The 23,523-nt window shown below is 40.4% G+C and overlaps 1 protein-coding gene and 1 pseudogene across 2 annotated transcripts in view; one reads left to right on the forward strand and one right to left on the reverse strand.

Moving 5' to 3' along the window:
• The window catches only part of CFAP221 (cilia and flagella associated protein 221), a 105,868-nt gene that overhangs the window by 69,488 nt on the left and 12,857 nt on the right, over positions 1-23,523 (reverse strand). For both annotated transcript variants that reach the window (XM_012749099.3, XM_012749098.2), the window contains exon 6: positions 23,318-23,418. In XM_012749099.3, coding sequence (XP_012604553.1) covers positions 23,318-23,418 — 101 coding nt within the window. The remainder of the gene's footprint in view (positions 1-23,317; positions 23,419-23,523) is intronic.
• On the forward strand, positions 4,031-6,717 carry LOC105862728 (small ubiquitin-related modifier 2-like; annotated as a pseudogene).

Below are 23,523 nucleotides of genomic sequence, written 5' to 3' on the forward strand. Positions count from 1 at the left end.
TTTAAGGGTTTCTCTTCATCCTTGATGCCCTCTGCAGCTTGACTCCTGTGTGTCTAGGTAGGCATTTATCTTTGTCCTGCTTGATGTCTGAATACACTGATCTATGCTTTATAATTATCTTTAATTCTGCAAAACTCTCAGCTATTAACTCTTCAGATGTTGCTTGTCTGCTGTCCTCTCCACTCTCCTCTGACAAAACTCTTACTAGATACATGTTGGAGCTTCTCAGTTTAGCTTCCACACCTCCTCATTTCCCTTTCATTTAATCTCTCTATGCTATGTTCTGGATGAATTCCTAAGTATTATCTTCTAATGTATTTATCTTTTATTCAACTGTGCCCAGTGTGGAGTTTATTTGATCTATTGAGATTTTAAATTTAAATCTCTACATTTTGAATTCCTAAGATTTCTAATTGGTTCTTCTTATCTACCTGCCCTTTTAAAAATTTCTACCTATTTTTGTTTCATAATTTCTTTATTTTTTAAATGGAAGTTTGCTTCATCTGTCTCATTGAGGGTCCTAAGTGTACTGTTTTTAAGTCTTATTAGACTTTTCTGAAAAATTCATTTATCCAATTATATTCTGATTGTAGGGTTTTGGCTGTCTTTCTTATCATGAAATTTATTCTTGTGTTTTGGAATTTGGATTTGAAGGCTCATTTTGATTAAAAATATTTAATCTATATTGAATTTTATAATTGCTCATTGGGGCTCCTGCCAGGCAGCTATTTCAGGGCTACAGTGTACTCAGTCCCAGGGCCAGCAGGTAACTTGGCTCGCCTCTGCATCACAAGCTGGCTATTGTTATCCTCCACTTTCCTCTGGCCACAACTGGGTGCAAAGCCAGGTGACAGGTCAGCAGAGGGTTCCCAGCTTTCTTTCATGAAGAGTGCAAAGGTTGAACAGCTCACCTCTTCCCCTGGCTTTAAACAGCAGGCCAGGTGTCAATGGCTTGAAACAGTGGGGCACGTGTGGTCTCCTTTACCCTGTGCCAGTGACCTCTAAACCCCTACTGCCCACTCTAGAACCTGGAGCCTGCAAGCCTGTGGCTTCACTCTACTCCCCACTTAGCATTTCTATTCTGTCCCTGCTCTATAGAGTTGTTTATCTTGTTTCTGAGATTATATATATACACACACATATACACACACACACACACACACACACACACACACATATATATCTTTTTGGAGGTCTCTTTTTTATATTTTATTGGTCACTAATTGGTATTTGGCATAGAAAAGGTTCATTGCAGTATAAGCTCACTGCTTTACCTTGATCAGATATCTCTAAATGTACTCTGGAGAAACCAATATTCTGAATGCGTGTCCAGCAATGCCCAGTTTCTAATTAATTTTTACCATATTTGTTTTTAAAATATTGTTCACTAGCTGTGATTGTCTGGGAGAGGAAGGTAGCTATACTCTGAGTACATGAGATCCACAATAGGGTAGAGGCCTGCCCAGACTTATATAACCAAGTCCAAGGGCACTAGGTTTCTGCTATAAGTCTGGGTAAGGGTTACCATACAGAGTAATATCTTTAGCCAACAAGGATATGAATGTTTCATCAGTGTTTCATCTACCAAACTCATAAATCCTGTTCTAAACAGGCTCTGCTAGAAGTATCCACTCAATTTACCTTTCTGAGATGCTTCCTAATTCTGAAAAATAGAGTATATGAAGGTCATTACATTTTCCAGGCATCTCAGCCTAATAGACACTCAGGCCCCACTGAGCATCAGTGGGTAGATAAAACTAACATGACAAGTTACACATGCATGCAAGTTACGCATGGCTCTCAGGATTACGTAAGCAAGCCTGGGTCATGTGTGAAGTGAAGTGTTAAACATTCTAAACACGGTCTTTGAAGATGAGGCTGGCGACTCACGTCGCCGCGTGGGCTGTGTGGGCTGTGTTGTGTTGTGTAACCCGGGGATCTGTTCAGAGCTATCTCAGCAAGGCGCAATCTGACGTTCAGGGCTCTTCCACTAAAAGCTGCATGTTTGCATTCTCCTGAATTGAAACAAACAAACAAAAACTCTTGGGGCTTTTTCCATTGGTCATATATATCCAATTTTCAACTAATTTCACAGGTCTGATAATTCCCATAGAAAAGGCATCAGGGTATTTGTTAATAATAATTACATGAAGCCAAGTTCCTGACACATTAACCAGTCTGGAAAAATAAACAATTCCTTAAGGGCACAAAATTGCAAGTATGGAAGGAGTTAGAGCAGTGCAAGTCACACAAATGTCAATGGTATTGCTGAACTTTGCTCTCACTGCTGCTGTTTATGTTATGAACGTCAAATTAGTATGCATGGCCACCATAACCCTAGATCAAAGGCAGTCTAGATGAATTTTGGTCAAAAGAAATTTTAGCTAACATAAAGTTTAGTTTTTTAGAAGCTTTTCATATTTCAAGAAACAGAATCCTATTAGATTTGGGGTGGAATTAAAAATCCTAAACTAAATTACCCCTGATAAATACCACTAAAACTGATCTACAATGAAGAAAAATAAATACACATATTTTATGCCTATTTGCCTCAGAGGCAAATAGGAACCTGAATTAGAGTTCTGCTATAACTTACAAGAATCAGGCAATTAAAATATTAAAGCAACTAAAAGTGAGTACTTTTGGAAGTAACCATAACTTTTATCCCTGTTACTTTATTATTTAAACATTTTATCAATTATGCTAAGGCTATGTATAAAAATATATTAAGTACTTTTAAAGAATTATTCCATATTTTGAATAAAATCCAACTCAAACCTTTTAAACACTAGACATATGTATTATGATCATGTAGAAATTGTATGCCTATTAGAAGACAGAAATTTGCCTTACAGAAAATAAATATAATAGCATATATTAATATAAACCCAATTTCTTTCTTGTCCCTTCTTTAGGATTTTTGAGAAAAGGAATGATCTGTAAACTTATTGTAGATAACAAAAAATCAAGTGTACTATTTAATTTAAAAATCTCAGTATCTAGAGAGTGGAATGAATAGGCCATTTTGCCATAATAGGATTTGTTTCCTTTTGTGGAGAATGAAGGTTAACTGATGACAAGTGTAATGAATGCTAATTCCAAGATGGCTGGATTCAGAAGGCACAGTAAATTAGCCATTAATTATTACACTTATATAAAGTTTGAGTGAAACACCACCAAGATAAAGGGATGACTTCCCACAGAGATGTATGGATAAAATAAACTATAGTAGACAATAATGTGGTGGTTTCAATGCCAAGTGAAGCCTGGAGTTAATAGGCCCATTGATCTCATATTAGGGTTAAGTAAATCTAGTGGGACTTTTCCTTTGTCAACTGCTCATTGATAAGGCAATCAATCACAGTTCACAAGATGTAGACAACAATGATGTATCTGTGGATCATTCTTTCCATTCCAAATGTACAGAAGACTCATGAAACAATCTAGAGTATGGGTAAGCTTTGGGGTTATACATTGTGGCAGTTTTCAAACAAGTCTATAAACTCTTCAGCATTCTTTCCATTGATAGGTGAAGTCTGTGTCTCCTTCCCTTGATTCTGGGCTCTCAGTTAATTACTCAGTTAATAGAATACAATGGATATAATGTTGTACTTGTTTCCTGAGACCAAGGCCTAAGAAACTGGTATCTTCTACTTCTCTTGGGATACCCACTCTGGAACCTAGTCACCATGTTGTAAGGAAGCTCAAGTAGGTCACAGAAAGACCTCCAAGGAGAGAACCAAGGCACCTGGCCCTGACGCCAGGTGAGCTCCCAAATAATAGCCAGCATGTGAGTGGAAGCAGATCTTTCAGCTCCTCTGATTAATAGTCATCAAGGAAAGCTTATAAAATCCTGCCATGGACTGTTTGTGTCCCCTTAAAATTTACATGTTGAAGCCTCAATTCCTGTGAGGGAGGTGGGGCCTTTGGGAAGTAATTCGGTTGTGATGAGGTCAAGAGGATGGAGCCTCCCTGATGGGATTTAGCACCCTTTTAAGAGGAAGGAATCAGGGCCCTCTCCCTGCCATGCATGCGAGGAAACCGGAAAGAAGGCCCTCACCATAACCTGACCATGGGCATCCTGAACTTGGACTTCCCAGCCCCCAGAACCAGGAGGAACATTTGCTGTTTAAGCCACCCAGTCTACGGTAATTTGTCATCACAGTCTGAGCTGAGACAAGTCCCAAGATCTTTTCTCAAATGATACCAAGCTCCTCTCAGACACTGGCATGCATGTAGAGAGGGAGAAGGAAATCTGGGGACTGACCAATTATTTCCATTTAAGCTTTAAATATAAATTCAGAATGTGACCAACAAAAACAGAAGGAAATAAGACACAATATTAGTTGCCCAATTAGACTCTCAACTCCCAAACAAATGGGCAACAATTTGAAAAGCTATCAAGAGCTGAGGGTAAAATATGGTTCAATTTCAAAGAATGCTCTTTTATCTAAGATAACTTATGGACTTTTGAATTTTCATCTGTTGCTTATATTATTTTCAAAGACACAACTAATCTCACTGGGATTGGGGTCTCAAACCAGAAGTACAGTAGACCCATAACCCTTAATGATAAAGTTAAATAAAGATAAATAGAAATTTACATAAAGAAATGTTTAAGTACAGGCATTTAATTATTGTTTTACACCTAGAGAATTAAATAGCACCCTCACTTTAGACTAAGCTTAGACCAATATTAGAGGCAAAAGGAACCAAAGAGTCAGCGAGGCTTCACGGTTTTTCTCTTGGTGGCCTGACCCTTCCCCGTCCTTAGTTCAATTCCTTCTTCAACCTTAGTCCTTCCTATTGGTAAAACTGCCCCTAACCCTTCCCCCCCCGCCCCCACCCTAGCACTTTAGGAAAAGGAGGAATTCTGGTGAAAACACTCGGGAACAAACTGAACTAAATGAGATCACCTCTCCAAACTTGGTAAAAGAACTTAAAGATTCCTCTAGGGGCTCAAAAGGAACTGACTTCAGAAAAAGTTAGTGGTGACCCGGTGACATATCTGTCATCTGTAAAGATAACATGTACCCTATTCATATTTCAAAAACACTATTTAAAAAAATATTGGTAAAATATAAATGACAAAAAATTTACCACTTTAACCATTCCAGGTGCACAGTTCAGTGGCAGTAAGTACAGGCACATTTTTGTGCAACCATCACCATCCATCCATGGAACTTTTTTCCCTTGCCAAACTGAAACTCTGCATCCATTTAACATGAACTCCTTATCCCATCTCCCTGCACCCCCTAGCAACTGCCATTCTACTTTCTGTCTCTATGAATTCGACAACTCTAGGTACTTCATGTGGGTGAAACTGTACAGTATGAAATGCTTTTCAAAAACTAAATATTGGCTGGGTGCTATGGCTCATGGCTGTGATCCTAGCACTCTGGGAGGCTGAGGTGGGAGGATCGCTTGAGCTCAGGAGTTCGAGACCAGCCTGAGCAAGAGCGAGATCTCATATCTACCAAAAACAGAAAAAGTATCCAGGCATGGTGGTGTGCGCGCCTGTAGCCCCAGCTGCTCTGGAAGCAGAAGGATCGCTTGAGGCCAGGAGTTTGAAGTTGTAGTGAGCTACGATGATGCCACTGCCCTTTAGCTTGGGTGACAGAGAGAAACCCTGTCTCAAAATGAAACGAAACAGAACCCCAAATAAATATTAACTTCACCTAAAGAATTAATATAACTAATAAATTTGACAGGAAATAGCACTTTACAACTCACCAGAGTGGCAGATAACGTGGGGTAACGTGGAGTAAGGAAAGCAATTCAGGGTGGCACCTGGGGGTGGGACCAGGGCCTGTGGCTGGAGACCAGGGACAGGGCAAGCTGGCAGCAGGAACAAGAGCCACATCCAAGGGAAGGGAAGACGCCACGTGGGCATGATGGGAGATGAAAAGCCTCCTGCAGATTAATTTCCTTTTTTGTTGAGAAAAATACAGTATTTATTGGGAAAAGATAAGAGAATACCTTAAAAACTACTGATAGCCTCTTTGTTTGGGGGGGGGGGTAGAAGAAACCACATGCTGACTATATTCAAACTACACTTCCTCAGAACTCAATAATCCATAGAAATGTGGCCTGCACAGCCAATAGGACACCAACAGGACACCAGCAGCCAGTTTACCAGTCCTTGTGGCTTAGCCAGCAGCAATGATTAAAACAAAAAGCTCACTTGGTGGCAGAGTAACGAAGGACTTTTTTTTTTCTTAAAACAAAGCAACTTAAATTCAAATATTTGTGATTTTGAAATTGCAGTATATAAGAAATTGGGGTGAAAAATTTGGGGCATATTTAATAGAAAACAACTATTTAAGAAATTAGGCTGCTCCTGGTGGTGCTTGCGTGCTTGTTCAGTGCAGACCTGGTACCTCTTTTGTGAAGCGGCAGCTGAGGAGACTCTGGCGCTTGCCTCGGCCGAGAAAAGCCTAAGGAAGGAGTCAAGACTGAGAACAACGATCATATTAATTTGAAGGTGGCGGGACAGGATGGCTCTGTGGTGCAGTTTAAGATTAAGAGGCACACACCACTTAGTAAACTAATGAAAGCCTATTGTGAACCACAGGGTTTGTCAATGAGGCAGATCATATTCTGATTTGCTGGGCAGCCAATCAATGAAACAGACACACCTGCACAGTTGGAAATGGAGGATGAAGATACAATTGATGTGTTCCAACAGCAGACAGGAGGTGTCTACTAAAAAGGGAACCTTCTACTATACTCCAGAACTCTGTTGTTACAGACCAAGATTACATTATCAATTAGAAAACTGCAATTTGGTTCCACCACATCCTAAGTACTACAGTATAGTTTTCTCTATTCTTTCATTTTCCCCTTTCCCATTCTTTTATTGTACATAAAGTAACTGGTGTATGTGCACAAGCATATTGCATTTTTTTAAACTCAATGGCCAATGGTATGTTTTGATTGACATCAAGTAGAGATGGGATGGGAGAAAAATACTGGTTCTGTGAAAATACTCCCTTTCTCCATTAGTGGCATGCTCATTCAGCTCTTATCTTTATATTCCAGTAAGTTATTTTGCTCTCATTGTTTTTAAAAAAACAACAACATAAAAATCCTTGCATACCTTGTTCAAATGGGAGAATTTTAATGTTTTTCATTTATCATTATAAAACCAAGGACAATTTTATAACCTTTTTGTACATAGCTGTTATATGTAGGGCAATCTGTCTTTAAGTAGGAATAAATTACTCTAAAAAAAAAAATGAATCCTAGATAGTTTTCCCTTCAAGTCAAGTGTCTTGTTGTTTAAATAAACTTCTTGGTTTTTTTTTAAAAAAGAAATTATAGTCACAATTCAGTTGACTGGCTGGTAGTTACTCTATTCTAAGTATTTTGGCAGGTATTAAATAATCACATTCTAGATGCCACACTGAAAGTGGATGTGTGCCTATGTGTGCACGTGTGTGTGTAGCTACCACAAATCTATGATGCTGCAGTAGCAGTGGTGACCAGATGTGGCTGCCTGTGCAGTGCTGAGTGTGGGATTTGACAGCTATATAAACTAAGCAAGGAGGTGGGGGCACCCAGAAATCACTCTCAATTTAAGAGTGTCTCTCCAGGGCCAAAAACCATCCACAATTTTTGCCTTTGCTCCTTCTAGGAACGTGCTTTGGGTAGACACTAAAACTCATTATGTTATATTCTTCAATATTAGGATTGGGAATTCATCCGTGAATACTTTCTCCAACAGTAGTTCAAAGTTTCTTACTGCTTAGTACATGATACTAGCTTGGTAGTTTCATGTTAAGCCACAATATGTATATGCTGTTCAATGTATGCATCATTCCAAGAGTTTATAGAGACTAGAAGACTCTAAACAAGAAAAATGCTCCACCTTTTAATTCCTGCCCCTGGTATGTGCATTAATTTGCTCCAGATGCTGATCATAAGTGTGTACCACTCCCTTATTTGGCCCCATGCAAACCAGTTGAACAATGTGCGTAAAGTCTAAGGGAGGAAAACAGAGTATTAGAATTGCCAAACTAGGCTTTCATAAAGTCAATATTTTTCTGTTTTTGATTTTTCAGTCTTTCCATTGCTTTCTCCAGGAGCCAAAAGTCTAGAATTTAATATTTGGTTAAAAAAAAAACTTAAAAAATTAGCTCCAGTCTTCTATTGAAAGTTTCCTTTGTTGACTATCTCAAGTCAGCACCTATTTCTGCTAAATGAAAGGAGAAGTATTTATGCCCTTTCATTATTATCATACAGATCCCCATAGTTTAGGGGTTAGATGATTTTCTTTTCCTGCTAAAATTCACAAAAGGGTCAAGACAGGTAACTAGATTGATCCTAGATCAGCGAAAGGATACTGAATCAAATAATTTAACCACAAAGTCTGAGAAATTTTTTCACATAGTAAAAATTCAGGCTGTTGTTAAGTGACAAGCAATAGTTCTGTCCAAATGTCAATTTGAAATATTATTTTAAGCTCACTATTGTTCCCTATACCCAGGTATGGGCTGAAGTAAAACACAGGAGTGCCAATGAGCTCAAGTCACCCTTGTCAGAATGCCTTCATGAAGTGCTGCTGCTCCTTCATATCAACTGTGAGTTTGGGACACATAAAATGAGTAAGCAGCATGTTTCCCTTGATAAGCTGAAAATGTAAACTTTTTTTCTCAAGTAGAGAGGACTTCAAAAAAAACCTTCTGAGCATTGGTTTGATAGTCTCCCCTGACGCCTTCATTCTAACCCAGTTACAGCTGGTTCTCAGCTCCCTCTCATAGAGGCACTCTCTCGGCACAATTCAAGACTGGTTTTGGTTGTAGTCTATGCTGGGGCAAATTCTCACCATCAATCTTCCTTCTTAGTGCTTGTTTAAGAAAGCACATTCCCATGTGTCCCAGAGGAATTAAACTCCAGGGGCAGTGAGAGAATTTCTTCACATTTGGACCTTGGTTGGTCCCACACTTTCTAAAGGGAACCATGAGGTTCACTGCCTAAGGAAAAGCATCCTGCATCCTTTGGTAAATTTCTAAACTTAAGACTTAAAATTTCAAGAAACTAAAATACCCTGGCATTGGAATGCAGTAGCCAGGGACCTTTTCTGTTAGTGTTGTTGATGTGGCCCGGTGGTCTACAGAGCCTCTGCAGCCCTGAGATGAGTATGTGGTCCACCTGCTTTGGGAGCCCATGGCTGCCTTGTCCCATGGGACAAGATCCAGAATGGATCCTCTCCTGGATTTCCCACCACTTCCCCAGGTGACTTTTAGGTAAGTTTGTGTATAGCACACTAACCAACTGGTCAATAGAGTCAGTTTGGTGCAAGGAAGATCAGTTGGTAAAAGAACAACTGTTCAACTGACTGGATTTGCTCCAAATTTCAACTAGTTACTAATATTTGGTGCCAGGAAGACATTGTTGCAGGAACCACAGGGCATGATGAATTAACATTAATCTTTAGGCTGAGGCAGGTGGATCGCTGGAGGTCAGGAGTTCAAAACCAGCCTGAGCAAGAGCGAGATCCCATCTCTACTAAAAATAGAAATAAATTAATTGGCCAACTAAAAAAATATATAGAAAAAATTAGTCGGGCATGGTGGCGCATGCCTGTAGTCCCAGCTACTCAGGAGGCTGAGGCAGAAGGATCGCTCGAGCCCAAGAGTATGAGGTTGCTGTGAACTAGGCTGATGCCATGGCACTCTAGCCAGGGCAACAGAGTGAGACTCTGCCTCAAAAAAAAAAAAATTAATCTTTTTAGAACCATGTGAATGGAAAGATATAAAATTTCCACATCTAATGTAAGTTTGTTAATATTTACTTGTATGTATAAAGATGAGAGTGTGTTTTACCTATAATACTCTCTAAGATACTGAATGATGACAAAATTTAACAAGCCATGATGGTGAGGTTTATCTAGTCATACAGCACAGTTTCAACCAATTGAAAGAAAAGAAATACAGTTTCTTTTCAATAGAAAAGAAAGAGAACCAAAATCCTTTGCACCTCACGATGCTGAGAGGCTAGACAGAACCTAGGATGCAAATCTTTATTTAGAGAAGCTGTCAAAATATTTTTCACCAGATCTTAAGCCACCAAAGTTGTTCATAGGTAGTTAGCAAGCATCCACATGGAATTTTATCTCAGTAAGGAAAACCTACAACCACCAAATCCAGCCACTGAATATGTAGTTGATGAATATACACAAGTCCACTTCATGACTTTGTAGAAGGTATGCTGAGGTGCTATCCAGTCCCCAGATTACAAGTGCTTCTCCCCAGAAGCAACCCCAAAGTAAGAAAGCAAAATTAGTGGCATGAAACACAAACCTACAACTTCTGACAATTCTGTCTAAATTGATTCCATGCACAAAGGGAAAACATCAATTTGTGCTCTTCCATCAGCTTTGTTTTTTTTTTTTTTTCTTTTTTTTTTTTTTAGCCAAAAGCTTGATCTCAGGACTTCCATCAGCTTTGTGCTTCCTTATAATGCATAGTACTTCTTCTTTTGCTATAAAAATGGCTACTATATTCATTTAAAAGTGTAAATGCCATTGGAACCCTCATACATTGCTTGTGGGAATGTAAATGGTACAGCCACTTTGGAAAACAGTCTGGCAGTTCTTCAAAATGTCAAAGAGTTACCACGTGACCTACAAATTCCTCTCCTGGATATATACCCAAGAGAAATGAAAATATACATCTACATAAAAACATATACACAAATGTTCACAGAGCATCATTCATAACAGCCCCAAAGTGGAAACAACCCATATATCCACCAATTAATGAGTGGATGAAAAAATGTGATAAATCTACACCATGAAATATTATTCATCAGTGAAAAGGAATGAAGTAATAATACAAATTGGATAAACTACAAGTTGGATGACCCTTTAAAACATTATACTAAGTGAAAGAAATCAGTCACACAAGACCTCATATTGTATAGCAAATGTCCAGAACAGGAAAATTTGTAGAGACAAAAAGTAAATTAGTTTGCTTGAGGCTGGAAATTTTGGGGGTGGGGATGGGCAGTAGGTATGACATTTCTTTTTGGGGTTATAAAAATGCTCTAAAATTGACTGTGGTGATGTTGCATATACTAAAAATCATTGAATTGTACACTTTAAATTAGCAAATTTTATGATATGTGAATTATATCCCAGTAAAACTTAAAAAAAAGTTGTGTGTGTGTCTTAGTCCATGCTATGAATTGAATGTGGTTTGTCCCCACCAAAATTCATCGAAATTTGATCTCCAATGTGGCAGTGTTGAGAAGCAGGGCTGAGTGGGAGACGTTTGGTTCATGGAAGTGGATCCTTCAAGAATAGATTAATGAGGGAGTTCTTGCCGTCGCGGGACTGGCTTAGTTACCAGGAGAGCAGGTTGTTCCTTCCTGTGCTCGATCTCTGTGCACACACCTGCGCCCCTCTGCATCCATCAGAAGCTGAAGCAGCACCAGACCCTCAGCAGATGGGCCGTCCAGTCTCGGACTATCCAGCTACCAAAATCATGAACAAATAAACCTCTTTTACATTTTACCTGGCCTTAGCTATTTGGTTACAGTAACACAAAACGGATTATGACAGTTGGTTTCATGCGGCTATAATGGAACGTGACAAACTGGGTAATTTATAATGAAAAGAGACTTATTTCTCACAATTCTGGAGACTGAGAAATCCAAGATCAAGGGGCCAGCATCAGGCAGGGGCCCTATTTTTGTGTTATCTCATGGGAGAAGGACAAAGAGAGAGTGAGAGAGACGAAAGGGGGCTGAATTTGTTCTCTTATAAGAAATCCACTTCCTTTATAAAGAACTCACTCCCGTGATAAGGGTATTAATCCATTCATAAGAGCCAAGCCTTCATAGCCTAATCACTTCTCAGTAGGCCCCACCTCCAACACTGTTGTATTGGGGATTAAGTTTCCAACACATGCTTTTGGGGGAACACATTCAAACCACAGCAAAATGCCAAGAGAAGAAGGAAAGTCCTCATCTCCGGTCCCACAGGCACACCCTCACCTCAGGTCCTGCCCGGCCCCTCTGTGGAATGGTCACTGACCACTCTCTCCAGCTTGGGCACAGTCTCTGACAGTCTATTTGGGGGCTTCACACAGGCCCCTCTGCCATCGCCCAGTCCCTCAGTGTTGGAAGCCCCCTTCGAGTCGGCTGGCCAACCCTCCCACTTCGAGCCTCTCACTGCGATTTCTCTGTATGCTGCCTGCCTCTGTTAACGTGGGAGCCAAACTGGCCAGGTCTCATTTGTGCACTCTGTAAGTAAAAATTCCTGTAACCCTAATAGCTAAGACAAATCACTACATATGGTAAGAAATGTTCTTACTACTATTAAGTATTAAACACTTTTAACTCTTACTGTTAATAAGTTCTATTTTAACTCATTTAAGCCTCAGAACAGATGAAAATTGTGGGAGGCACAGAGAGGTTGTCGTTTTCCAGAGTCACACAGCCATCATGAAACACATATTGGACTGGAATCCAGGCAGAATGTCTTCAGAGCTTTATGGGTCCGTGCCATTAAACATGACACTGTATTGCCTCATCTCCTTTTCAGTTTCTTTATTAAAAGTCCTCCTGGGCCAGGAGGGTAACCAAAATGAATGTGAGGCAATAATAGGAAGCAGTGGGGACTGTGGCAAGCTGGGAAGGGCACTGACTTCTAAAGAGGCAGCTTCTACCCAGCCCCAGCTGAGCTTATCATGCAGGAACATGGGCCCGGTGCTGCTGGATCTTCTTCTTCTTTCTTTTTTAAGAGAAGTGGAAATCCAAATTTTTATGTGAAATCTCTTAATCTTCCAATGTTGGCAGCTAATTCAAGTGTTTTCAAAAAACCCAAAACTGTGTGAACCACCACTATGTGGGCCAAACCACACATAATTAATTAATTAATTAATTTAATTAACCACAGCTTAATTAAATCAGAGGCTATACACAGGGAGCCAGCAGGTCAAATTCAGATTAGATAAATAAATGAATAAATTAATACTGAAGCAGTGACAAGTTGAGGATTTAAAAAAAGACTGCAATGGACTGGATTTGAGGATGGATGAACCACTTCTCTTTATTTCCTTCTGGCAATCTAAAAATTTCTTAGAGACCATCTTAGGCTTTAGGCTTTTCATAAGATACAAATGGAAAGACTGTGGCTGAAGTACTAATGATGAAAGTAGAACGAACCAGTAGCAAAACTGCAAGTTAACCTCAAGCCAATCAGAACGGCTACTATCAAAAAATAAAAACAACAGGCCGGGTGTGGTGGCTAATGCCTGTAATCCTAGCATTCTGGGAGGCCAAAGTGGGAGGATCGCTCAAAGTCAGGAGTTCAAAACCAGCCTGAGCAAGAGCGAGACAGCATCTCTCTACTAAAAATAGAAAGAAATTAATTGGCCAGCTAAAAATATAGAAAAAAATTAGCCAGGCATAGTGGCATATGCCTGTAGTCCCAGCTACTCGGGAGACTGAGGCAGGAGAATTGCTTGAGCCAAGGAGTTTGAGGTTGCTGTGAGCTAGGCTGATGCCACGGCACTCTAGCTGGGGCAACAGAGTGAGACTCTGTCTCAAAAACTAAACTAAACTAAAATAATAAAAAAATAAAAATAAAAACAACAGACATAAAATAACAAGTATTGGCAAGGATGTGGAGAAATTGGAACTTTTGTGTACTGTTGATGGGAATGTAAAATGGTACAGCCACTATAGAAAACAGTATAGCAGTTCCTCACAAAATTGAAAATAGAATTACCATATGATCCAGCAATTATACTCTGGCATATACCCAAAAGAACTGAAAGCAGGGTCCTGAAGAGATATTTGCACACCCATGTTCATAGCAAAATTATTCACAATAGCCAAAGGCAGAAGCAAGTCAAATCTATTGACAGATGGATGGATAAACAAATATGGCATATACATATAATAGAATATTATTCGGCCTAAAAAAGGAAGGAAATTCTGATGCATTCTATAACATGGACGAACCTTGAGGACATTATGCTAGGTGAAATAAGCCAGTCGGAAAAAGACAAATGCTGTATGATTCCACTTACATGCAGTTTCTAGAGTAGTCGAATTCATAGGAAACAGAAAGTAAAATGGTGATTGCCAGGGGCTGAGAGGAGGGGAAAGTTGAAGTTTGTTTAATAGGTACAGAGTTTTAGTTTTATAAGATAAAAAAAATTCTGGAGATTGGTTGAACAACAATGTATATATACTTAACACTACTGAGCTATACACTTAAAAATGGCTAAGATGGGAAATTTTATTTTATGTGTTTTTTCATCACAGCTCATTAATTAAAAAATCAGGAAGGGAAATACCAGCTATAGGCAGCTCTAGTCTTCCATGTGGAAGAAGAGAGATACCCAGCTCCAGCCCCATAGCCACCCTGTCTCACCTAAGGTGATGGGGAACAACTGAGAAGTACTTGTGAAGTTAAGAGTCCAGAGGCACAGACTCAACTTACTAAAAGACTGGGACTTAATCATATGACTATAGACTGCCTCCCCCCAACACTTTACCAACCATTACTAAAATTCTATTTATAGCAGTTCCTTTTACCCAGTATGTGATGTCTGGCTATCAAGGCAAAATTACAAGGCATACTAAAAGACAAAAACAAACAAAAAAACAGTTTAAAGAGACAAAACAAGCATCAGAACCAGGCATGCCAGGGATGTTGGAATTGTGAGACAGGGAATTTGAAACAACTAAATTATGCTAAGGGTTGTATGGATAAAGTTAGACAGTATGTAATAGCAGATGGGAAATATAAGCAGAGAGATGGAAGTCCTAAAAAGGAACCAAAAAGAACTTCTAGCAATCAAAGGCACTGTAACAGAAATGAAGAATGCATTAGATTGACTTATTAATACATTGGACATGGCTGAGGACAAAAAAATCTCTGAGCTTGAGGATATATCAATAGAAACTTCTAAAACTGAAAAGCAAAGAGGAAAAAGACAGAAAAACAAAAACAGAACAGAATATTCAATAACTGTGGGGAAATTATAAAAGGTGTAATGTATGTGCAATGGGAATATCAGATGAAGAAGAAAGAGAGAAAGGAACAGAAGAAACATTTGAAACAATGACTGAGAATTTCCTCAAATTCATGTCAGACACCAAACCACAGATCTGGGAAGCTCAGAGAACACCATGCAGGATAATAAATGCAAAAAGCAAACAAACATAAACCCTACACCTAGGCATATAATTTTCAAACTACAGAGAATCAAAGAAGCTGGATGCGGTGGCTCATGCCTGTAATCCTAGCACTTTAGAAGGCGAAGATGGGAGGATTGCTTGAGCTCAGGAGTTTGAGACCAGCCTGAGCAACAGCAGGACCCCGTCTCTTCCAAAATTAGAAAAGTTAGCCGAGTGTTGTGGTATGCACCTATAAATATAGTTCCAGCTACTTGAGAGGCCAAGAAAGGAAGATGGCTTGAGCCCAGGAGTTTGAGGTTGCAGTGAGCTATGACGATGCTTCTGCACTCTACCCAGGGTAGCAGAACAAAACTCTGTCTCAAAAAAAAAAAAAAAAAAAAAATCAAAGGCAAAGAAAAAAATTTCTGGAAGAAGTCAGAGTTAAAGAACACCTTATCTATAGAGGAACAAAGATAAGAACTGCATCTGACTTCTTAGAAACCAGGCAAGCAAGAAGAGAGTGGAATGAAATATTTAATGTATTTAGAAACAGAAAACACCAACTTAGAATTCTGTGGCCTAAGAAATTATTCCTCAAAAGTGAAGGAGAGGCCGGACACGGTGGCTCATGCCTGTAATCTAGCACTCTGGGAGGCCGAGGCGGGTGGATTGCTCAAGGTCAGGAGTTCGAAAACAACCTGAGCAAGAGCAAGACCCTGTCTCTACTATAAATAGAAAGAAATTGGCCAACTAATATATAGAAAAAATTAGCCGAGCATGGTGGCACATGCCTGTAGTCCCAGCTACTCAGGAGGTTGAGGCAGCAGGATTGCTTGAGCCCAGGAGTTTGAGGTTGCTGTGAGCTAGGCTGATGCCACGGCACTCACTGTAGCCTGGACAACAAAGCAAGACTCTGTTTCAAAAAAAAAAAAAAAATAGAAGGAGAAATAAGAACTTTCTCAAACAAAAATTGAGGGATTTTGTTGCAATTAGACTTGTCTTGCAAGAAATGTTAAAAGAAGTTCTTTAGAGAGAAGGAAAATAATATGGGTCAGAAATTCAGATCTACACATAAAAAGGAAGAGCAATGAAGAAAGATTAAGTGAAGGTAAAATTAAAACTTTTCCCAGTAAGATTGATAGCTTCAAAAAAAAAGAAAGAAAAATAAATAATCTTTAATTTTTCTTTTTAATTGATCTAATAACTAATAGTTTGTTCAAAATAATAGCAACAATGATTTCAATTATGTATTCTTATGTATATATCTTATATGTGCATATATGTACATGTGTGTGTGTATATATATGCTTATGTAGCTTTAGATATAAGTGAAATGAACAACAGCAATTATACATGAGATGTGAGGGAGGAATTAGAACTATTTTGCAATTATAAGGTTCTCATACTATCCATGAAGCAGTATAATGTTGTTTGGCAGTGGCTTGCATTAGTTATAAAAGTATATTGCAAACTCTAAGGCAGCCACTTAAAAAAAGCAAACAAAGAACTATAACTGATAAGCTAAGGAAAAAGAGAAAAAGAAATCATATAAAATGCTCAATTAAAATCACAAAAGGCAGAAAAAGTGTAAGACAAAACTAAAAAATACGAATAAAGGTAACAAATAGAAAATAGTAACAAATATGGTAGATATTAATCCAACCATATCAATAATCACTTGGAACATCAGTGGTCTAAATGCACCAATTAAAAGACAGAAATTGGCTGGGTGCAGTGGCTCACGCCTGAAATCCTACCACTCTGGAAGACTGACGTGGGAAGATTGCTTGAGGTCAGGAGTTCAAGACCAGCCTGACCAAGAGCAAGACCCTGTAAAATTTATATCTATACAAAACCCTGCACATGGACATTTAATGTAGCTTCATTCATAATTGTCAAAACTTGTAAGCCAACAAGATGTCCTTTGGTAGGAGGATGGATAAATAAACTGTGGTACATCACATAATGAGATATTATTCAGCACTGAAAACAAATGAACTATCAAGCCATAAAAAGACATGGAGGAAATCTAAATGAGTATTACTAAGTGAAAGAACCCAGTCTGAAAAAAACTGAATACTATATGATCCCAACTATATGATATTCTGAAAATAGGAAAACTAGGAAGACAGTAAAAAGATCCATGGTTGCCAGGAGTTGTGGGGGGTTGGGGAGGGGGATGAATTGACAGCCCCCAGGATTTTTAGAGCAGTGAAAATACTCTGTAAGATACCATAACGGTGGGTACATGTCATGCGTTTGTCCAAACCCATAAGATATACAGCGCCAAGAGTGAACTCTAACCTATACACTTTGGGTGAGAATTCTGTCAATGTGGGGTCAATGATTGTAACAAATATACCAGTCTGGTATGGGGTGTTGATAATGGGGGGAGGCTCTGCATGTGTGGGGGCAGGGGGGCAGGGGGATTTGGGCAATCTCTGTACCTTCCTCCCAATTTTGCTATGAACTTAAAACTGCTCTAAAAATATACAGTCTTAAAAAAAATCCAGGCCCTATTATGGTAAGATAAATAGTTACAAAAATGGGCAGGATGATAAATTTTATGCTTTGTGTATTTTACCACAATAAAAATAAAACCTAAAACTTAGAAGGAAAAAGAGCCCTGCAAGTAGGGTCAGGCGTCCCATCTCCTAAAGACACAGTGACAAGTGAGTGGTTGAGCCGAGAGAGGCACTGACCTAGGAGCTGCCCCTCGATTGGGGTGGGTGGGGAGAAAAGATCCGTGAGGTTGGGAGGTTGGGCTCAGAAGCCACCAAGTAGCTGGGACAAATGCAGAGAGGCAGCACGCAGAGGTGCGTCATTTCTGGTCCCATGGTCTGATGGGACAGGCAGCCCCTGCAGAAATGAAGGAAGCCATGTTGGGGGTGCTCCTGTCTGTACTGTTGGGGCTCAAGCTAAGGCAGAGAAGGAGCAAGGCAGATGGCTCAATGGGCCCTGCAGACAAGGACGGGAGGATGGGCTATGATATGAACAGAATGAGAGTGGCAAGCTTGGAAACCACAGGCGAGTTCGAAATTGAAGGCGATTGCTTCTCATGCAACAGAGCAGTGGCAGGGAGCAAGCCCACCCTTCCAGTGAGGAATATTTTATCACTGGTAATATTTAGAATTGTTGGTGCATGGTGATACACAAAAGCAGACTGACTTTTGGTGAAGTTTATTGTTTAAACATTTTTTACAGATGGTGACCCCTCCCCCCAATTGCCTGCATGTGGAGCAGACCACCCACCTCCTAGTGTGCCACTGATTAGGAGTCCCTGGAGGCTGCCCGTGTCTCCTTCCTGGGCCCTGGTCTGTCCTAGGGAGGGAAAGCAGCCCGGAGATGGTTCACTGGTGTACGCTAGCCCTGCATTATCCAGTAATGACACAGCCACCAGGAGGTTATCACCTCTGCCAGGTGACAGCTGGCATCCACTCAAGGGCTCATGGAATCTGCCATCAGTCCAGGAAAGCACAGGGGCTCATGGAATCTGCCATCACTCCAGGAAAGCACAATTCCAGAGGTGGATGAAGCCCAATGGACGCAGACAGACCGGTCGTGTAAGTCAAGGACCAGTCGGCTTGTCGTAGATTTGCAGGGGTACTGTTGGCATTCTCCTTCACCAGCTACCTGTCACCTTGATCTTCTCCAGAGAAGTGCCCTGAGCTGGGGCACTGGGCACCCCCATCCCTAGCCTTCATTGCTTTACGAGTTATTCCTTAATAAATCATGTACCATGAATTCTGCTTGGGCTTCTAAGGAACGTGACCTAAGACCCTACAATATATTTGGGTGTTTGCTATCATTGCCTATTTTCCAAGTGTCCTGGGCCCTCTTCTGTCTTGTGCCTGGCTCACCACAGCAGTCCTGGCCATGGCCCCTCCTATTCTCTGCACATGGCAGCCTAAGTGAGGTTTCTAAACTGGAGCTATGCTGTTCCATTTCCCCACTTCACTCTTTCAGGGTAAAAGCTATACTTCCTAGCAAAGTCTATGAGGACCTTCTTGCTCAGCCCCCTCCCTACTACCCTGCCACAGCCTGTGCACCCATGTCCATTCACAGGAATGTTCTAGACAGGCCCAAACAAGCTGCACTGTTTCCCACCTCTACCTTTGTCTATGCTACTGCACGGCCTGGGACAGCCCCTCTTCTCTTCCACTCTGTGCCCTCCTTTTGCTGGCTAATTTCTGGCCAAATTTCCAAACAGTTCAGACATGTTCTCCTCCTGGAAGTCTTGTCTTAGCTCCCCTGCCCCCAACTCATTTCAACCCAACTGGGCATTCTTCCTCGGCATACACTGGATCAGGAATGAGAACTATCCGTGTAATCATAGGTCTTGACCATCTCTGCATGTTCGGGACCTCACAGCGTGAGGCACATGGCAGGCATTCAGTAAAAGTTGGCTGAATGAATGAATGAATGCTGTGAAAAAAAGAACTACCCAGATGACACCTCCAACCCCCAAGGTAACCCAGGATTAATAGGAAACATTTTAGGTGGCAGCCTTTTCCAACACTCAGCCCCTGTCCTGTTACCACACATTTTGGATTAGATGTAGCCTAGGATAGTTTGAGTAGTTAAAAGCTGCTCAAAAGCCATTATGTAATGGGTATAAAGTATTGGGAAGGCAATGCCTGCTGCCACAATGTTGGGAAGAAAAAAGTAGCGTGCTTGTCTTTTGAAAGGTTTCTTTAAAATATCACATCATTATACACAATGACTCAGTTAAATAAACTGTTTAGATGAAATTTTCATCCTGATTACAAATGAAGAGCACTATGCATAACATAGCTTGGGGAAAGTCTACAGGGAGGTTGGTAGATTTTTGTTTTAAGAATCCAAGACAGATGTCTGCATTATTAGGCATATTATATTCAACAGTTTTTCATAAACCATTGTTCTCAACTCATAAACCTATCCTATGAGCCAAATAAAAAGTAATTTGTGGAGGGGAAAAAAGAAGGAAATAAAAAAGAATTCATGAACTAGGAAGTTAGTTGTTTCCTGCCACTTAGCTTTTGATACAATATTTGCTACATCTGCCCACTTAAAGGAGATATCTGCTGGGCCTCCAGATGCATAGAGTCGCTGTGATCTGCAAGGAGGGACTCTCCTTTTTCAATTCTTGGGGTCCCTGTAATATGAGAAGGAGTGAGCAACGACAGGAAGGGTTGGTGAGAGGGAAGAGGAAGCCCTGTGAAGCCCTGTGAAGTTCTGGCAGAATTCTTTGGGGAAAATAAATAGAGAATGGAAGAGCATGGGGTCAAGAACATATAAGTCACCAAAAAGGCAAAAGTCTGATAATGCCTTTGTAGGAGAAATGGAAATTCTCCTGCATTGCAGGTGGGTGTGTACGTGCCTATGACCATTTTGGAAAACAGCTTGTCAGTACATAGTAATACTGAACCTGTGTTGTGACCTGCAGTTCCACTTGTAGGCATATACCCTGGAAAAGCTCTAGAATATGTGCCCCTGCAGCCACCCACACTGCACAGGATATAAAAAAGCAGTGTTTATCATAGCAAAAAAAAAAAAATAAAATAGTGGAAACAACCCATAGGTCCACCAGCAGTAGAGTGGATAAAACCTGTGGTAAATTCATGCAGTGGATACCATACAACAGTGAACTACAGCAATATACACTAACGTGGCTCAACCACAAAAAATAATGCTGAGGGGAAAAGGCAATTACCAAAGAACTTAGACACAGTATGATTCCATTTATGTAAAGATCAAAAACTGGCAAAGGTAGCAATGTATGATTTAGGGGTGATACGTATATGTCCAGTAAGTCTAGGGAATGATTATCACAAGATTCAGAATAGTGGCTGTAAAGGTACTGGTCATATTTTATACCTTAAAACAAGAATTCATTATTATTATTTGTTAAACTGTACAAATGATTATATACTCTTTTATAAGTATTATTTGTTTTAAATTTTTCAAGAGTTATTTATTTATTTATTTATTTATTTATTTGAGACAGAGTCTCACTCTGTTGCCTGGGCTAGAGTGCTGTGGCATCAGCCTAGCTCACAGCAACCTCAAACTCCTGGGCTCAAGTGATCCTTCTGCCTCAGCCTCCCAAGTAGCTGGGACTACAGGCATGTGCCACCATGTCCGGCTAATTTTTTCTATTTTTGGTAGAGATGGGGTCTCACTCAGGCTGGTCTTGAACTCCTGAGCTCAAATGATCCTCCCGGCTCGGCCTCCCAGAGAGCTAGGATTACAGGCGTGAGCCACCGGGCCTGGCCAAGAGTTGTCTTAAAGCAAAAGTAAACAGATGGCGAGTGAGAGCTCACTGGGAAGATGTGGGGGTGGCAGCGTGGTGAGGAGAGCCACACATCAGCTGGACCAATGAGATTGTTCCAGATCTAAATTTTTGAGTTCCACCCAAAGACAGAAGGGCCCTGAAGCTCATGCACACTATCCATAAGCCTCCACCACCATCAAAATCGTTCACTTGCTCTTCTTTCTAACTCAACACACCTGCTCATTAGCAACTCACACGGCCTGCTCCTGAAGGCTCACCAGCCCTCGCTTTCACCCTCCAGGCCTGCCTTTGCCTCCCTCTGGTCCTGTGTCACCAGCATTTAGCATTTTCCAGTTACCAGCTGGATTAAGGCCCTTCAGTGGCCCTTTGTCACCTGCACGATGTAGTCTACACTGCTGCCACCATGCCTTTCTGGAAACTCTTTCCTGACCTAGAGTGCTATCCTGATGTCTCTAGCCCGTGGTGCCCTCTTAGGATAACCCAGATGTCACCTCCTATATGAGTTGCACTCAGCAACTGGTATAATTAATTGATGATATGGTCCTATCCCCATTAGTTTCTGAGACCTTCAGAACCAGAGCATTTGTCTAGTCATCTTTTTACCATGGTGCTATTCAGAATGTCAACCAATCCACAGGCAGCAGTGAGTCAGAGTGGATACTGTACAAGGCTGAGCTAGGTCCTGCAGGTGTCTCCCTCCACCCCCAAATTGCCACCCCCAATTAACTCCTTAGTTGCTGAATGATTGGGAAGGGGGGAGGGGCCAGGCAGAGGGGCTGCAGTGATGGGGGATTCAGGAAAGTATGTATTTTCCAACTAGTATAGCAGTATTTGAATATTTTAACAACTGGCATGGCCATTATACAGTTAGCCCTCTGTATTCACAGGTTCCATGTCCATGAATTCAACCAACCTTGGATCGAAAATATTTGGAAATATCTGTGACTGTACTGAACATGTACAGATTTTTTTCCTTGTCATTATTCCCTAAATCATACAGTACAAAAACTATTTACATAGCAGTTACATTGTATTAGCTTAATCAAGAGATGTTTTAAAGATCTAGGTTAATCTAGAGACGTTACATGGGAGGATGTACGCAGATTATATGTAAATACTATACCATTTTATATAAGTGATGAGTGTCTATGGATTTGGGTATCCACAAAGGGTGCTGGAACCAATCAACTCCCCATGGATACCATATCTGACAGCTCAGTATCCATCTAGGGACATACAGCACTATGCCTGAGAGGAGGCATTTAATAAGTATTTACTGAAAGAATCAGACATATCAAATTATAAATGGAATCATTAACCATTTTCCAAACAAGAAGAGGAGCATTTGAGATTTGGCATCTATAGTGAATATCTGTTGTCTCTGCTTGCTTTCATCTGAAAACAGATGGTTAATGGATGGGCACATGGTCCAAGTTGGTCAGATAAGACCCAATGTTGGGGATTTTGCTTGAATACCCCAATCTCTTCAGCCCCTCAACCACCCCTCTTGCCAGCCTCACATCTGGAGCTTCTGGCACCTGGTTCTTCCGCCAGGTGAAGAGCTTCTGGTTCTTCTGCCCGTGCAGGGGAAGCACAGGGCAGAAGAACCAAGATATGGAGAGAGTCAGGCTCCTGCAACCTGACTTAAACCCTACGCTTAGCTGTGCCTGAAGATCCACTCGGCCTGTACCTTTCAGTTCAATGACCCAGTAAATTCCCTTTCTTGCTTATGATATTTTTTTATGTGTTTTTGGTTTTTTGCCTTTTGCAACTACAAGTCCAGTCTATTTCAAGCAGAGGGATGAGCTTCCATTAGGACAAACGCAAATCTAAGTTTTTACATGAGTATCTCTTAACTTGTCACACCTTGTAACATTTTGCTGGTTCATTTTGGTAACTCACCTTTCACCAAGTAGAACATTTGACAGATTTATAAATGAGGGAAAGTCCAGTTTGTTCATGACAGGATAGGCATGGATAGGAACAAGCAAAGTGTCATCTCCCTAAAATTAATGAGGAAAAGTCAAGTTTAACATTCTGAAGACTATAATTTTTAAAGATGAACTTGTAGATGCTTTATTTTTTATCTTGTTTTCTATTGTTTAAAA

Source organism: Microcebus murinus, chromosome 8 (genome assembly GCF_040939455.1).
Source record: "Microcebus murinus isolate Inina chromosome 8, M.murinus_Inina_mat1.0, whole genome shotgun sequence".
Classification (NCBI taxonomy): Eukaryota; Metazoa; Chordata; class Mammalia; order Primates; family Cheirogaleidae; genus Microcebus; species Microcebus murinus.